Below are 18,807 nucleotides of genomic sequence, written 5' to 3' on the forward strand. Positions count from 1 at the left end.
TGGCTGCAGATGGACTGTTTGGTCTTCCCAGAAAAAAGTCCTCTGGAAAAAGCTTCGAAGGACCAAAACACTTCAACCACTTCTTTTGCCCCCAAGATGAGGTTGATGTTTTTGTCGAACAGAAGCATCCACCTGAGGAGGTAGAGTATAATTATATTTCAGAATTTACTCCCTCTTTACTGTGATGTAAAAAAAAAAAAAAAAGGGTAACTGTACTTTCTGACTTTTACAGGGTTGTGCCAGCTTTCAAGCTGGTAGTGCCCTCAGATCAAAGCTGAAGAACGCCAAGTTGGATGAAACGGGGGTGTTTGGCATAAGCTGCAAACATGAGCATCCACGACGCTTTCTCAGTCTAAAGAGAGGCGAGAGGTACAGTAAATGTCTTTGGCACATCAAAATGCATTAAAATATCTTGTTTCAGCTGAGCTCACATTTTCTATTATTTTCTTTAGCCTTTCAAATGCTGTCTACCTCCTGAAGGAGCTTAAAGATGATCTGGCAAAAAACAACAAACTCATCTTCATGTATGACATTGCCTGCAAATTAAAGCCTCACCTGGAGGTAATTTTTTCATGTTTGCTTGTATTTTGCATTGTAATATCTAAACATGATACCCTAGAAACATAATTAGTATTGTCTTCATACAAATGTATGTGTACTGTATTAGTCAAAACATCTATAGTACATTTTGCATATGGGTTTACCATTAACATTGGTAATTTACTTTATCCGTAATGCAGTATTATCTTATGTTTTATTACAGAAGTTTTACCCAGATCTTCTGACCAAAACAACGTATGCTGTGCCTGCATTCCACGCTTATGGGCACGGTGTTGTTTGTCAGGTTATATATCTATATACAGTAAAACACACACATTGCAACTCTATTTCAGTTTGTCACAGACCATAATAACTAACTTGAATATTTACTTCTGGTTTTGGTTCAATGTTTAATAGATTTTCCAGAGTTGCAGGAATGCCGATGCTGCTGGGCTCAGTGATGGAGAACAGCTGGAAAGACTTTGGTCATACCTTCGTCGGTTTGGCAAAGTGACCAAAGAAATGACCCCATCACACAGAGTCGACTTGTTGACTGATGCCCTGCTGCACTTTAGTGCAAAGACTAGAAAGAGCCAAGGTGATGATGGGTTGTGTATGTGTGTCTCTCTCCACCCTCTTTCTCTTATCTCTGGTTTTAGATGCAGTATTGTACATTTTAAAATTTGGCATCATTTCAACTCATTTCTGTACACAACATAGAATAATCAGAAACCTGGATAAGCCAACTCTTGTAACAGATTCAGATTGTAATGTATTACACCTTTATGATGCCTCTAGACAACTTTGAAAACACCAAACTTTTGACCATTAACAAAGTCAACACTATTTCATATCCCTTGTCATTTATCTCTCTTCCGTCTCATCTGCATGATCCTATAAGATGTGTTGTCAATCAATCAAACACCCTTTTCTGTGGTTGGTGTCCTAAACCTTCATTCACAGGTCCATGTATTTTCCTTAGCATAAATTGCATAATGTTCAGTCTACTTGCTTCCTCCACTGTGTCCAGTTGTTGTGAGAACCAATAGTTGGTTTTTGTTTTTCATTTTAAAGCAAAAGCCCTGTGTCTCAAAGCGGCAAAAGCCAAGTCTGTTCAAGAGGAAGCGAATGGAGAGATGGCTGAAATCATGACGAAGACGGGTACGTACAATGTCAGCCTCCCCAAACACCCCGCAGTCGCTGTCGGCTCTCTCCGAGGCAGGTTGGTGTGCGGCTCTGGGCTCTTTACTGATGCATGGAAATGACTGTTGGGCTCGGCTGGCCATGATGCATTCAAGTGAAGATTGTAATACAGAGTCTTTCCCCCTAAAACCCTCACCATGTGAAAAGTCCTATTGAAGTTAGGTTATACTTCTTCCTGTGGGCCTGTTCTCTGATGCCTTGAAGAGGAAGATCATTTAGTTAATGATTAGAAACTACTGATTTGGCCGTTTCCCTCACAGAAGAAACCTCAGTTGAACTTTGGGTTAATTTCCAATTAGTTAGTTTTCAATGAAGAAATGACTTGCATAATGTCAGTTGTAGGTTAATATGCTTATGTTTAAACATTAGTTGTACATGTTTCTTACATATCTTACATTTTTGTTTCAAGGCCTCACTCAGCCTGACATACAGCAGTGGGCAGAGGAGTACAAGACGGAGGCCAAGCAGTCAATAGATTGGACCTGGCAAGAAGATTATGTCCAAAAACTAATGGAGCACCAGGAACTGTGAGTGTGTGTGTGCAGAAAAAAAGAAGTTTCTCATTGTAATATAAATGTCATATTGAATCTTGCATTATTATCATTATTATTATTATTTATTGAATTAGTCCTTCCTTCCTTCAAGAGGGTTCTAGACAGTGTTGTCAAAGCTATCACAAGCATATCTGTAGTTTCCAAAGTAACCTTGGAATTGGAATTTAATCTTATTACTTATTATTTTTCAGTGTGACCAGCTGTAATCCTGACCGCACAACACGCTTGGAAAAGTAAGCATGGATTTTCTTTCATACACACATGTATAACTGTGATTGTGCTAATATTAAAGTATACGTTATTGAATAAAGTTAATGTAAAAGCTACAGGTTAAACATACATTACACCTAGCCTGTACATCCTCTTAACTGGGTGTGCACTAGTCAAGATTTCTTATTTTTTTCCCTCAACTATCTGGGGGATTACAGCCTGGGCACAGATAAGCATGTACCGGTAACTGTGTATACATACAACTTACAGATTGGAGAAGAAAATAAGCACAATGGAGAGGAAACATGGAGTTGGTGAAAGATGGACTCTAACAACAACCACATGTCTAAACATCCGTAGTGTCATTGAGGAGAAACAACGACAGCACTCACTGCAGGCCATATATAAACTTGTGTTGGAGCGCAAGTTTTTATGCAGCCTTGTGAGGAAATATGCTGGTAAGTAAATATAATCCAATGTTTGTTGTTTAAGAAAATGTTCAATCTTAAATATTAATGAATCCTTTATATTGCAGATGGACAGAAGATCGCCATCAGGCTGTCTAAAAAAATCACAATGGTTGGTCAGAAGATCAAAATGAAGGTCCAAGAGTTCAACACCTCAGCAGCTAACCAGCCCCTCGAGTACCATGAAATCCTCCAGGTTGACCACCCTATCTGGTCAACCATGGCCAACTCCACAAATGACGTAGCGCTGTCTGTTAAACAGAGACTGTTTTCTTTGTCGAACTTGGCAAAAAGAGCAGCTGAAGAGAAGGTGTACTTGGTAGAGGACTGCATGTCGGCAAAGAAGTTCTACGAGAGGCAAATCGAAGAAATTGACAAATGCCTCCTGCCAGACTGTCTGCGTTCAATGTCATGTAGACAAGACAAAGGTGTTACCGCCGCGCTGCTTACCAAGAGAAGGGAATTTTCAAATTGTCTCTCACAGTATGCTGATGTTCTCCCAAACCTCTCAAGTACAGATGTGTTAGAGAGTGTTATGCACAGCACAGCCTACGACTCTGACACCAGTACGGACTCTGACACTGAGGAGGAGGGGGATGTTGAGGAAGAAGGGGATTATGAGGAGGGGGAGGCAGCTGATGCTGATGCTGCTATATCCATATAGTGAATCATAGTGAATTACAATAAGCATCAAAAGCCACAGTACTCTGATAAGAAGTCACATGCTTGGTTGGAGAATATCATTTATCTTATCATCTAAAAGTGATAAGAAGCGTTTTCCAAGGTTCAGGAACTGTTTGTATTATTCTAAGTGTTATCTCATCAACAAAAGTTATCATTATCTCTAAAAACTATTAACTTGTTTAGGTATTTCGCGAATCACATTTTTAACCCATTAAAACTGGGAAAGCATCCGTGTCATTTTAGATTTTTGCGTTGGCTATTCAAAATTAGCAGTACAAGCTCCCAGCATGTCACTTTGTGCCGTGCTGCAAGCTTGTATATCTGCTAACTTTGAAAATTTTTGGAAGACGTGAGAACTACTGACTTAGAAGACATTTTATATCAGCATTAGGTCTTAATAAAGTCATTGAAATTTCAATCAGCAAATCACCTTAGCCATGATTTGACCCCTTGCTACAGAACTCTTGGCCTACACTACACTAGGTGCTACTAGCAGCAGTGCTTAGCCCTGCTGTGGTTGGTGTATGTACTGTATGTGTGTATGTGTGTGTATCTATATGTAATGGGGCACATTAAACCGGCAGTGAAAGTCATGGCTGAGTGACAGCTGAGACCCGGGATTGAGCGGGTGACCTCATAGCATGGAATTCCTGGGAATCCACACATTTTCAGTGTGGACTGACAATAAAATACTCAAATATCATGCTTGATGTTCTGTAGGTTTGTCCATTGTGGATTACAAAGCATAGGGAAGCTTAAAGTACCTTTTTAATACACTGTTGGCACAGCAATAAAACGGACATATGTGTCCTTACAAATGGGCAGTGGTGGGAAGTATAAATATATTGTGATATGCATATAACACTTATCAGCACTCATAACGCAATCATAATACATTATAACCCCTTTTCTGTAAGTGCTTTTGAATGTAATCAATGTAAGAATGCCTTATAATCACTTGCATTCTAACTTAACTTGAAATAAGTCATTGATAACGTCTCAACTACATGGAAGTTGACATAATTAAAATCCTATGTTGAGTCAAATTCTTCAGTGAGCCCACTCAAGTTGAGTCTTTTTTATTCCACTTCTGCTCACACAACACATCTCAGTCTCATTCCCAAGAAGAACTAGTACAATACGCACAGATTGTCTATCTTGTTTTTATTTGTATATTTGAGCGAATCACTGGTCGAGTATGACTTCCCTTCATTTCAGTCTATTATTGTGGTGGCCTAGTGGTATTGTTCCAGGACTACAAGTGTATTACATTATGGGCTAGCTGGTTCGAATCCGGGATAATGCTTACATTTCAATTTAATTGTATGTTTTGCCTTCTTGATTGTGTGTGTACTTAATTACAGATGCTCATAATATTATGGAGATAATAATTTTATATAATATATTATAATAATTATTAATGCACAAAAACAAATTTCACCCACTTTTTTACTCTGATACGACAAGCTCACAAGTGAGCTTTGCTTACTTTGTTTTATTGGCTTAAGTCGGCTACTTTGCGGATGGAGTACCGTTTTTATTCAGTGTTCAATGTGTTCATAATATGTGTGTATGTAGCCATACTGGTGACTGGTGGTAGATTAATAGTCTTGTCTCTTGACAAGCCTCAAGGTTGTACTTTATTGTTACATCTTGTGTACAGGTACATATGAGTAAAACTTATTTTGGTTTGGCTTCCTTCAGACAATGCAGCAGCATAGATAATAACAACAGCAGAATAACAGCACCATCCCGGATTTGAACCGGTGACCCCATGGAGTCTCACTTGGTGCAGAAGGCCTCAAATCGAAGCCTGCTCTATATTTTTTTTATATTAGCTTTTTTAAGATCACGCGCGAACCGTGCATGCCACCGGTTCGGGCCTGGTACCGACCGATTCGTATCGGTGGGTAGACTACACACACGCAGAATTGTAAAGTTTTGTCAAATCGTCTTTGAGATAATCATAAATATGTATCTACAGGGAAAAGTAAGGGTCGAAAACCAAATCAAACACCAGATTATTGATCAGCGCGTCGCCCTGAATGCGTCAATATAACTCTCCTCACACACGGACTTACCATTCTCTAACCCTAACCCTAGACGCCAAAACGCTCTAGGGTTAGGGTTAGGGTTAGGGTTAGGGTAGGTCGTAGAGCAAAACCGAGACCAGATTCTTGATCAGCTCGTTGTGCTGAAAACACCAATATAAGTTTCCTCCCACACGGACATACGGTTCTCTTAATTGATTAGGGTTACAGGTTCGCTATCTCGCTTAATAACTCGTAAACGATAAGGAGTTGGATTCCAATTTCGAGATATGTTGATCAGTTTTTTGAGACGAACAAGGGGATATCTTGTTTGTCCCGGTATGACACTCCTAAGTTGGCTTCCTCCACTTTCGAGGGTACATAGAGGTATACAACCTAACACCATTCTGAAGGAAGATCTGAAATTTTGAAAAGTGTCGTACCAGGACAAACAAGATATCCACTTGTTCGTCTCGAAAAACTGAACAACATATCTCGAAATTAGACCCCAAGTCCTTATCGTTGTCGAGTTATTGAGAGGGAAAGATTGCCCGTAACCCTAATCAATTAAGAGAACTGTATGTCCGTGTGGGAGGAAACTTATATGGGCGTGTTCAGGGCGATGCGTAGAGCCGGAATCTGAAAAAAATTGAGCTCTCACGGTCCTAGAACACTGAAAAACCACCAGGAAGTGGCATTTTGAGGCAAAGGTCAGCTTTGCAGTCTTTTTGCTGACCTTTGACCTTTATCAGTGTCCTAAAAAATCAGGCCCGGTGCCATTAAATCCAGTTTACTCTCAATATGGATTGAGTGAAGTTTCAGATTTTTTAAAAATATCTGGAGCGATTATTCCAGAAAATGTGCTCGACGCCGCACGTTTACTGTACTGTACTGTACTGTACTGTACTGTACTGTACTGTACTGTACTGTACTGTACTGTACTGTACTGTACTGTACTGTACTGTACTGTACTGTACTGTATGCTACTGTACTTTACTGTACTGTACTGTAATGTATGATACAATACTGTACTGTAAGCTGGGCACAGTTGTCCAAGTGCCCACGTTATCCTGGGGACGTGATTCTCCACATTGGCCAATTTACATGAATTTTCGGCATATTCATAAAATCAGCTTAAACAAATGTTGTTTTAGTATGCATATTTGTCTATCATCAACAACAACAGTAACAACAACAACAATACATTTGAAACATACATCAAGTGGTACAGTACGAACAAAAACATTTGCATAATACAATCTAAAAGTCATGTTTTCTTTGAGGGGAGTTTATTGATTTATATTATATTTTAAACTACATCTCTTGCATTAAAATAATACTGTGGTATCACCACTTTTAGTAGGCTAAAACATCCTGAGAGTGAAGTGGATATGCAAATGAATAGTGCTGCAGGGTAAATAATATAATTAATGGATCAAGGAATGTTTCTTTACTTTATAAGTATTTATAAATTAAATGGCAAACTGTGGTGATCCACGTGTAGAGATTACAGAGACATTCACCAAATGGACATTGTGCCTTTAAGAGGATGAGGAGGATGAAGAGCGCAGGTTTGTACTTCTGCGTGCCCAGTAGCCTAGTATGCACATGGAGAGAGCCACAACCTTCTTGGTGCCTGTCGCAATTCTTACAATTTCCAAACAACGGCACGAAAGCAGAACTCCATTCAAGGTAAAATAGTGTTTTGTTTTTGCACTATTATTGTCTCAACCTTTCTAGCATGCCTTGACGTCGTGTTAAACATGCAGAGGAATGATGAATTGAACATGGTGGACCCTGTTGTAAACAAGTGTAATGCTTAATTGGGTCGTCCACTCACAGTTAACAGCCTTTGTATTGAGTTTGTGCTTGAAATGTACTGTAATTCTGCAAACTGTTAATACAATTTTCAATCAATCAATTTGGACACTGTTTTTTAGTATATAGTTGATTACTTTTGATGCTAAGTCCTTAAATTATCACTTCACTGTCATCTGGGGACCCTTTCAAAATCATGAGGGGACCCCCCCCACAGTTTGAGAAGCATTTAGCCCCTCTCGGGACCCTTGTTTACTGTTCACTGCCTTTACTGTATTACCATTCTAACTAACCCTGTCACTCTGTACTGTAGCACCATTCAGGTCTACCCCATTATATTATTTAATTTGAGACATTATTGTATTTAATTTCATTGTATTAGGATGGCGGTCAGCCTGTAGGTCTGCAGTTCTCAGTAACGGACCGTTGAGAAGCATACATTGAGCTTAAAATGCTAAATCATTTAACAGACACAATACAGCTTACTCCTTCCAGAAAAGCTACTGTGATGTGTGACTTCCACTGCTGTCATGCCCTTGGAAGCTGGGACAATAATTGGCCTTCTCTTGGGACAGACAGATGTGCAGAAAAACCCTGTTCTAATTCAAGGCCACGCTGTCAAAAAATCTAAATGTGCCAAATCTCTATTCATCAAACATTTTGATTTCTTGGCAGGTCATATGGTAAACCCCAGCACGGAAAGGCCGTCCAGCCAGTGGGTACCTGGAGGAAAGGCTGCGAAACACCAGAAAGAAGCTGAGGTCAGCACTCAGGGTGAATGGCCGAGCACCACAACCAGCACCCGAGGATGGTCCTGTTCGAACAGCGGTCATACCAGTTCATTACTAAACGGAAAAATGGAAGGAAGTTCCAACAATGTGGCACATTTGCTTGCTTAAGTTCTCCCAAAACGTAACATGCGCACGTTTAGGGAACACTGTCACAGACAGAAAATGTGAGTAGAGCCTGATTGTAGTGAATGTGAGGAATTTTGGAACTACAGTAGCTTGTATGACCAGACACCACACAATAGCATATATAGTTGTTTTAGAACTATTTTAACACACAATATTGCTGATAGGGATGACTGAGTACGCAAAACATCCATCTTTTAGTGACTGATAACATTTTGTTATTTTTACAAAATGTACCATATCAGACGAGCGGGCTGAAAGAGTGGTTGAGAAGTAATTCTTGCAGGACACGGCGGTCTACAGGGCGAAGTGGATCAAGGACAACACCAGAGATCTGACCACCAGACCACCTAGCAACTAACGGCATGGTAAGAGGGAATATTGTACATGTGATTATTCATTGTTTATAATGTTTTGGTAGTGTGCCACATTTAATTTGATTTCAAATGTTTTCCATTTTATAGATCGCACAGGACTTCCTTGTCTTACATGCGGACGCTGCACCCAAATTGTACGAGACCTGGCTCCCAGTTTATGCGGAGAAGATCCTGCAGGTGGCACGACTGGAGCGGAAGCTAGAGTTGCCGGTCGAAGGATTAACATTAGGTAAAATATTATTGAAATGGTTCTTTGTCAGTCGACAGTCCCTCTTATGCCAAGAGTCCACAACCACGTTGACAGCCTCTCTGTGTGGGTGTGGTACGCACAGCACACACTTTCAGGTACCCCAGGGTTTTCCTCTTCTCTGGTAGTGTCACCTTCAAATACCAGTGGGCACACCCCTTCCTCCTATAGCCTCGTCTAGACCAGGGTTTCTCAAAGTGGATTCCAGGCCAGGGACTCTCTGGGTTACTTTACTGGGGTCTAAATTGACCCTTACAAGTCTAACTGTGACAGTGTTACAAATGGAAACAAATGGACCCCAACTGATCAATTATTTTCCATTTGTACACTGTCATGGTTAGGCCAGCTTCTGGCCTAATGGTGGGAATAACTAAACTATAAACTAACCAGCTGCAGAGCCGCTATTGACTGCACATAGCGGCATAGGTTACATTCTTGTTGGCTATTGAATGACAAAATAAAGGATATGCCATTCCACCTCGTATTGGTCTATGTCTTCCTGACAAAACTAAAGAACATTTTATCGTTGGATACCATTTTGTCCATAATACCATGCTGTGTTGATGTTTGTACCATAGGAGTGATAAGACGCAAAATGAATATGTTTAACAATAAGTTAACTCTTAGAATGTAAAATGAAAACAAATTGACACCTTTTATTATTATTTTTCTTTTAATTATACACTTTTATCTACTTCTATACTTTGTAGACATTTGGTCCTTACTCACTCACCCTCACTTTTCTGTGTGTTTTTCAGCCTGGAACCAACATGATGGAGTATCTCCAAGCAGCCAAGAACTCTCAAACTGAACCCTAGGTCCTGACATTGGGCAACAACTCTCAGCAACCATCTCAGGTCTTTGCGATTATAGATGGACAGGCTTTGGAACAGGAGAAACTTCTTCAGGCCATCGACGTCTGCTTCAAGGCCTACTACATCTTTGACATCGAGTACCCCAAAACGTGTCAACTTGTGTGGGACTTCCTACAGAGTGTTATCTATGGAATTCCACTACAAGAGTACAAGAAAATGGTTGAGTTTCTGCACACTAGAATTCTGGCTTGCCAGTAGAGCTCACACACACACACACACACACACACACACACACACGTACCCGTTAGTTTCACAGTCATTGAGGGCGTGTTCCGGGCAGGAAGTATGGTCTGAGGTCCTGCAGAAGCGAGTTAAAGTCCTGGAAGTCCTTGCTGCCCTTATGTCCACCACCCTTGAATATTTTACAGTTTTGTGGTTCTTATGTCAAGTGTTTGATGGCAGAGTACATTCTCTGCTTGTTCCCCGAGAATAGGTCTAGAGTGACAATTTTTGACACATTACACATACACATTGTTGACGTTTTTACTGAAGTCAACAATGTGTATGTCTGCTCTGAAGTCTGGGGAGTGTTTTCAGAGCTCTTGAGATTCACGTTACCTTCTCTGTAGTATTTCCAGTCATTCTCATCCATTTTATCCAGGTCCAACACAAATGTTTGCTGTTAAAATGTTTAAATGTTAATTTTCCAAAGATGTCATGCTTTATCTTCTATAAAATGACTTCAAAGAATCCAGCATGGCTTGTGTTTTATTGCATTATGCTTTGCATGACCAAATCTAGCATTGTATTGTTATAGTTTAACCGTAAAGATGTGTAATTATGCTTATTTTCATTATGGTCACGCCTCGTGTCAACACATGACACCGTGGAGACCCTTAGATCTTGTGCATTTTTGGTCAAAGACACTGACCTCATCTAAACCTGGATAACCATACATGGAGAAGACTGGATCATCACCTAGACCTGTATATATGGAGCCGGCCAGCAACTCTACATCTGACCACAAACCCTTATCTCCATATATGGAGCCGACCTTTTCTGAAATTCCATATGTTGATCCATCCCCACCCGTCTAAGACACGCTCCATATATTGATCTGAACCCCCATGCCAAAGCACCAGTGCTCGCAGCTTCTCACCCTCAGGGCGTCTTACTGGTAATTGATACATTCACTGTTGACAGCAGCTGTACCATTTATATTGATTTATTCACTGCTCAGACTGCAAATATACATAAAGAATATAAATTGTCAAACTTGAACATGTTCTTGTATTCAAATGTGCTCATTTATACTCATTTAGCCTATACTGTGCCATGTCGTGGCATGAATTGTAGCTACTACTTTCTTAAATAGATCTACAATCTGAGCCATGTCGACTCACAAGGTATTGACACTTTATATTGATGGATTGTACATGAACCAATTCAGAGTATCAATGCACCATACCAAAGTACAATTTGATTTTATCGCCATTCTTATATCTGGGTTTGGTTCTGACTCCTACCCTCACCTGTAGCTCTCCTGTTCAACCTTTTTCCTGCTGCGTCGATGACATCTGGATGTCACCATGAAGATTAATTCAAGTGCCTGATATTAAAAACATTTGGCCTAGGCTTTACATCAGTTATAATTGTTGTACAGTATGCCACATTACTATCCTGTTGTAGAAAATCAATCAGGTGACATACACCTTGGTCCTCGGTATAAGTACACGTGTACTCTCTCCCATACCAAAGAAAACATAACATCAAGTAGCAGTAATTTAAACCTCAAACAGCAATAACAGTGGTTGCAGCTTTATTGAGCAACACAAAACAGTGGAACAACAGTGCAATGTAGAACTCTATTACAAGTAAAAAAAGTATGAAAAGGTGCAGAACACTGATGCAGAGCAGGGTAGGACTAACATTTTAGGACTAAACGTTACATTGAACACACCTCATCGGCCCATATCTAAACCCACAAGATTCGTGAGACCATCTGTTGCACACAGAGCAATGGCCCCACTTCAGCCATTTCTTGAACTGGTTCTTCTTCTTGTCCATGTACCAGTACCCACAAACAAGGCATGGCACGTTTTCGTTCCCTGGAAAAAAGAAAAAAGAAACGGTACAATTAAAACGATAGTTAAATTTTGTACAGCCGTTTACTGTAGACTTCTTTTGTTAACCAGTTTGTTTGACCAGTTTGAGTTGAAACAGCCTACATCTACTGTGATGCATCATGGTTAATGGTGCATATTCATAGCTTTGCCGCTATAAATTATATAATAACATAATATATGAAGAGTACTCGTGAGTAGCAATCATAGCCGATCTACAAGCTCACAAGACGCATAGGAACACACATTCTGCTTTCAATTTCATGAAAAGTAATAATTTTGCATATAACCTAAGGTTAGAACAACAATATTATGAATATTAGTTTTGTAATTTACATTCTAAACACTCAAACTTTCCATTCATTTCACTTTGGTGTTATGGATGTTCTAGTTAAGTCACAAATGCATACATTATAGCAATTTATTACACAGCTTGGTTTTTGCTTGATCCTAATTGGGCAACTCACTTCATTGTTTTCCGACAGTGCTGCAGCTGGGCAGAGACTGGCCAGTGTGACACTTATGGAATACTTTCATTACCGTAAGCAAGGAAAGACTTTGTTTTGTTGCATTTTGGGCCAATTTATTAATTTATGTATTAAGTAGTCATGTAATAAGCATGATAATGTATGACTGAGTGGTCATTGTTGGGATATAATTCACCTTCCGGGCAATTAACCACCTCCGCTTCGTGGACCTCCGCCTCCACTGCAGGAATTGTACTGCAGGAACTACTTTCCTGGCCACTGCAGGAATCCACTGCAGGAACTGCAGTGGACACAGCCACAGAGGTCTCTTTCCTCACTCGACTTTTCGGACCTGTTTGTGAAAGAAAAACACATTACCATGGTATCATTATACATTACCATGGTATCATCAAGACTGATTAGACTGTCCACCCTAAAACTGGGAGGTCAGGGTTCGCTGCGGCTCACTGCTCCAAGAGATGGGTCAAATGCAGAGAACAAAATTCGACTTTGACAGTAGCAGAGGAAAACAAAGCTGAGAAAAAGGTAAGGGTTTTCTATGCCATCAAAAGGAACGTTAAGCTAGACATCCAAATAAAAATCTGGTTGACGATATTAGACTCAGTCAACTTATCTGCACTTCTACCCTCTGCACCCAACAAAAAACGCTTGCAGGGCAGAATTAGGGCAATACCCTGGCACAATGGTGCCAGGTGAACAACCTGGCTCTCAATGTCGACAAGTCAAAAGAGCTGATCTTAGACTACAGGAGACCTCCCAGAGACCACTCTCCCATCCAGATCAGGGGTGCTGCAGTGGAAAGGGTTAGAGTTCAAATTATTGGGAGTACACATCACTGAAGACCTCACCTGGGCAGTACAGACGGAGCGGGTGGTGAAGAAAGCACAACAACGCCTCTACTTCCTGAGAAGACTCAAGAATGCTGGCATGGGCCCCGAAGTCCTAAAAGCTTTCTACAGAGGCACCACAGAGAGCATCCCGACTTGCTGCTTCACGGCCTGGTATGGCAGCTGCACCCAGTCACCGACCTCAATGCAGAGGGCAATGCAGAGGGTTGTGCGAACAGCCGAATGCAGTGGATGTGATCTCCCCCGATCGAAGCCCTGTACGGCGATCGTTGGGTCAGCAAAGCTTGTGGAATTCTGAAAGACCCAATCCATCCCAACCGTTTGAGATGCTGCTGCATGGAAAATGTTTTCGCAGTCTCAAAGCCACTGGAAACAGACTGCAAAAAAGCTTCTTTCCCCGAACAATCAGATACATGAACGAACTGATAAGAATCAGAGCAAAACTGGGGAAAGGAAAACTCCCATACCTATTGGGAGAAATAAAGCAATGTGCAAATACAGCAGCAAGATTTGTGAACTGTTGCGACAAAAGAAGGTTAGCCAATTGAATACAACCTCCCTAAAGACTACTATCTGTAACAAGTAGACCACTAGACCTACTGCACATGTTAACTAAACTTCTGAAGTATGAACGTGGCCACATCAGTGTTGTAAACCTGGAATCGTTGGGTGTTTCTGGGTCTTACACCCTCCTCCGGTCAGGCCAATCCGACCAAGGCTGATCAGACCCCGGCCTGTGTCCTAGTGGCATGCTACAGCCCCCACTGTCTCCTGCAAGTTTAAGAGACTAAGAGAATGGGGAAGATGGCTATTGAGATGTTGGCGACACTAAGATGCTCCTGGTTCTGTGGGTTTCCTCCGGGCCTGGCTCCTCCTTAGTCTAACCAGAAGTTGCGGACCTTCTGTGCGTCGTTGTTGCTGCTTAACAGCACACATCTCAGCTTCATTACAACTCAAACTACAGTTTCTCGAGCTGCACCGAGGGTTACTCCTCATGGGAGAAGTGGTTTGGGCTGCCAACCCTCTCCACCCCTGGTCGCCTGTTTTTGGTATAATATTTAAATAGTCGTGAGAAGAAAAATGCTGCTATTTGTCCCAAAGTGACTGCAAAAAAATAAAAAAAATGCTGCTACTAGTTTCAAAATCTATACAACGATGCAATGAGACATAGCTTTAACACAAAGCTGTATATACTTCCCCATTTTCAACACTTGCTTTGGCAATGTAAACGTATGTTTTCTCATGCCAATATAATGCTTCCGAGGGATCAGGGCTGTTGTTTTCATTCAACTGTTTGGTTACCACTGTTACCACTTTGCTTGTTCATCTTATTTGACTTACCAATGCCACAAATGGACAAAAGCATGTCTGTTGCCGTTTGTGTCCCATTGTCTGCGTTCCCATCTACAAAGACAAAACATAGAAAAGTAAGAAAACAGATCAAAAACACTTGATTGAAAATGTTATGCATTTTGACTACCGGTATTATTAAGGTCTTACCTTGGGGTATAGACAGGTTTGTGTCCACTTCCTGTGTCCCTTTCTTAGTTTTTCTTCTCTTCTTTTTAGGCTCTGCGGTATCCATAGCAGCTATGGAAACAAACACACAATGTAATTTACAGCTATACATTGTTGTCATGAATGTTTGTGCGTCGGGGGTCTAATCACCCAAAACATAGAACACAATAGATGACCAAAAACACTTGATTGAAAATGTTATGCATTTTGAGTATTATCAAGGTCTTACCTTGGGCTATAGACGGGTTTGCGTCTTCCACTGCATTAACCCCCATACTTTTTGGCTGCACATTTTGTGCAGTATCAGTATCAATAGCAGCTATGGAAACAAACACACAATGTAATTTACAGCTATACATTGTTGTCATGAATGTTTGTGCGTCGGGGGTCTAATCACCCAAAACATAGAACACAATAGATGAACAAAAACACTTGATTGAAAATGTTATGCATTTTGACTACCGGTATTATTAAGGTCTTACCTTGGGGTATAGACAGGTTTGTGTCCACTTCCTGTGTCCCTTTCTTAGTTTTTCTTCTCTTCTTTTTAGGCTCTGCGGTATCCATAGCAGCTATGGAAACAAACACACAATGTAATTTACAGCTATACATTGTTGTCATGAATGTTTGTGCGTCGGGGGTCTAATCACCCAAAACATAGAACACAATAGATGAACAAAAACACTTGATTGAAAATGTTATGCATTTTGAGTATTATCAAGGTCTTACCTTGGGCTATAGACGGGTTTGCGTCTTCCCCTGCATTAACCCCCATACTTTTTGGCTGCACATTTTGTGCAGTATCAGTATCAATAGCAGCTATGGAAACAAACACACAATGTAATTTACAGCTATACATTGTTGTCATGAATGTTTGTGCGTTGGGGGTCTAATCACCCTGTCAGGCTTTATTTCTCAATAATAGCTTTGAATATCTCTTGCATAATAGTGGAGTAGGAGTGGATCAGGGAGCATAATTATTTTGTTTAGTTACACCATAATTGTTTGTTGTCATATTGTTATTTGAGCCATACCTTCTGGAAGGGACTGGACTGACTGGCCTTCTGGATCTACCGGTGTGCCTGGTTAAAGAGAAACAATATTTAAGAAAGATTATATTAATTACCCATTAGTATTTAGCTTATGCAAAAGCCACAACAAAACTGTACTCAAATACATAATGTAATGTATTTACATCACAACAACAAATCAAAACTACATACTTATTTTAAATGACAGCTGGTCTGCACTCTTCAGGATCCTGTCGAGTTGATCCTTGCCATAGTCAGCCGGCTTTTTTAGAGTTTCCCCTTCGGGCAGACCTGCGGCATCGACCTGCAGCTTCTTTAGTTTTAAAGCCTTGTATGGGAATTTCCCTGAACCGCCAGCCTCCTCTTTTTAAGTAAAGATAACAGGACACAGAAAGATACAGAGAAAGAGTGGGTGAGAAGGTAACAGAAATCACATTTTAACCCCTGAACATCATAATGGGATGTGGCTGTTAATTTAATTATTGCATAAGTTCTGGTGTGCTATCCACTTCAAGTGAAGTTCTTGAGTTGCTAAGAACAGACTAACCTAGACTGTTGCTATAGACTGAGCACCTGGATCATAACAATCTGCAGTGTTTAATTTCTGCCATGTCCAATATGGAGGTGATGTAAACAGAAAGTCATTTTATGCTCTTTGCAATACATATTGAAGTGTATTCTAAAACTAAATGTGTGACCTCGGAAATTAGAATTTTATCTACTGCAGGAAAAAAAAGCTTACTGTATTTTTGGTTGAAGACAGCTTGAACCTTTTTAATTGTGTCTTGATACACCTCACGACTGTTGGTCGTAGATGCAGTGCTGCTGGCTGCTGGTGAAATGCCTAAAAATAATTGACACAACAAGTTAATTCAAAAACCTGTTTCAACATAACAAAATGACATGTAAACATACATTTTCAAGATGATATTACCACCCAAAAGATGTGCAAACCGGTTTGCAGTGCTATCATCTAAAAAGGCCCTTGCCCTTTTTGTGGACAAGCAGTCGCACCGAATTTCTGGGCTCAGGCAGTCAGACCACAATGTTGCCACTTCCACATTCAGCTCCTCCAAACTGGCAACCTTTGCAAAATATTGAACAAAATCAAAATATTTAAGAAATTGGAATTCTCAACAATTGAATTTTGAGTACCATAATCTCACAGCCCATTTGACCACTCATTAACACTCAACTGTAGTCCCTAAAGCAGAACCTGCCTTAATGCAACTGCATGGGCAGTTGGGCACTGGGAAGAAATACAGTAGCACTGACAAACCTCCTTCTTTATTCGTTGGATGTGCATGGCAATCCTCCGCTTCCTCATCTCAGGAGTGAGAATTTGAGTTCTCCCGGACTCCTTCATGGCTGCTGCCCTGCTGTTGTACTGCTCCCTCTCCTCTTCACCGAGTCGTGACCAGCCACTCATGTCGGTCATTTGGCCTGGAAACAATACATAGGGCATTGCATAACGTTGCACTCAAATTTAACCAGCTGTGGTTAGAGTCTCCGCCCTGATATTGGGAGGTCGGGGCTCATTCCCTAGCTAGGTCATACCAAAAATGGAAACCAATGCCTCTGGCTTCGTACTCAAGCACCATAGGATTGGTGGCAACATATTAGCGTCATGTACTGGGGGTGTAAGTGTACATGAAGTTGCCTCAAACTAAATAGGCTCGGGAACTGTTGGTTCTTAAAGCTACACTTACTAAAACTATACAATCAAGAAGTTTTATGAAAACACATTTATACAGGAAAATTCATATGAATGTATGAATTCATATTATAATATGCATTTTACTTGGCCTAATGTTTAAGAAATAATGTTATGTTGTACACATCATTCTCTACATGCAAAATCTCACCTAACAAAGTCAACCTACAAGCTCACAATGCTTTGCAACCAGACAGTGTTGCGAGCTTGTAGATCTGACATTTTTGCCGCATGTGCACCTATACTTGACACTCGAGTATCTAAAATGCCAATCTAGACTAGTACAAGCCGAGGTACAGGAGCACATGCATGTAAATAATCATCCACTCTCCTCTTCTCAGGCTAAAACATTTAGTCTAAAAGCTTTCCATTGACAATATTACTTACCATGCTCACGTGTCAACTGATCCTGGCAGTAGAGGTTGTAGCCAGTCCAATCTCTTGGACCAGTTGGCTCTTTTTTGGTGGTAGACTGGGTTGGTTGACCGCCACGCCGGTGGTTTGAAATCCAATTCTGAAAGAGACAAAATTAGTGACATGTAAACAAAGATAAGAACAGGCATAATAACTTTAACAATACCAATTCCCTATTCCTTCATTAGAGTTTCAGTTGCAATTAACCCCAACCTATCACAATTTTCTAATTGTTAACTTAAGAACGGTTACACACAGGCATTGTGAAGCCCGTTATTCTAACGCATCACCATTACAACTCGCCACATTACTAACCCTAACCGCACACGGCAGCCACGTAGTCAGAATGCCACTCTGTCCCCCTTAACAGCCAGAAAAAACTAACCGTTACAACATCTGTAGGTAAGCCGGTCTTGGAGGAAGCATCAATTACTAGTGGAGATGTAGCACTGGTCATTCCATCCTCATAGAAGGACTGGAGTACCTCTTTGGTCTCATTGCATATGACCGTTCTCTTGCCTGGGTCATAAAGGAGCAAGGAGTGTTACAAATGTACATACAGCTCCATGTGTCATGCTGAAATGGTGGCATCAAGCTCAGCCAGGCTTAAACAAAAATGATTGTTGATACCAACACATAGGCAGCACTGCACAATAACCCCTGTTATTAATAGTGGGGTTCTCTCATAGCTCTATCATACAGCTACTTTGTCAAGAAATTCTGTGCAGATGATTCTTTGTGTTGGAGCAACAAACCCTGGCTTACCTGGCTCTGCCATCTTCAACCTGAATGATAAAAAAAGAAAAGAAACA

At 40.7% G+C, this 18,807-nt stretch overlaps 1 protein-coding gene and 1 long non-coding RNA gene across 2 annotated transcripts; one reads left to right on the forward strand and one right to left on the reverse strand.

Annotated features, from left to right (window-relative positions):
• The first annotated feature begins 8,710 nt into the window (after positions 1 to 8,710).
• On the forward strand, positions 8,711 to 9,993 carry LOC306922944. The gene is made up of 4 exons (XR_013789984.1): positions 8,711 to 8,788; positions 8,885 to 8,974; positions 9,058 to 9,142; positions 9,803 to 9,993. It is a non-coding gene; the product is annotated as an uncharacterized lncRNA (long non-coding RNA).
• Positions 9,994 to 10,298: 305 nt separating this feature from the next.
• Positions 10,299 to 18,807, reverse strand: LOC306924081 (uncharacterized protein; the record flags this gene model as incomplete). The annotated part of the gene is made up of 15 exons (XM_079502422.1): positions 18,761 to 18,807; positions 18,381 to 18,514; positions 17,969 to 18,095; positions 17,147 to 17,310; positions 16,610 to 16,711; positions 16,060 to 16,230; positions 15,871 to 15,918; positions 15,566 to 15,655; positions 15,319 to 15,408; positions 15,066 to 15,155; positions 14,819 to 14,908; positions 14,660 to 14,722; positions 12,646 to 12,801; positions 11,845 to 11,967; positions 10,299 to 10,354 (listed from the first exon to the last, which is right to left on the reverse strand). The coding sequence occupies exons 8-15, from the start codon at positions 15,609 to 15,611 to the stop codon at positions 10,299 to 10,301; spliced, it is 714 nt and encodes a 237-aa protein (XP_079358548.1). The 5' UTR covers positions 15,612 to 15,655; positions 15,871 to 15,918; positions 16,060 to 16,230; positions 16,610 to 16,711; positions 17,147 to 17,310; positions 17,969 to 18,095; positions 18,381 to 18,514; positions 18,761 to 18,807.

The sequence above is a fragment of the Electrona antarctica genome (assembly GCF_951216825.1).
Source record: "Electrona antarctica genome assembly, chromosome: 5".
Lineage (NCBI taxonomy): Eukaryota > Metazoa > Chordata > Actinopteri > Myctophiformes > Myctophidae > Electrona > Electrona antarctica.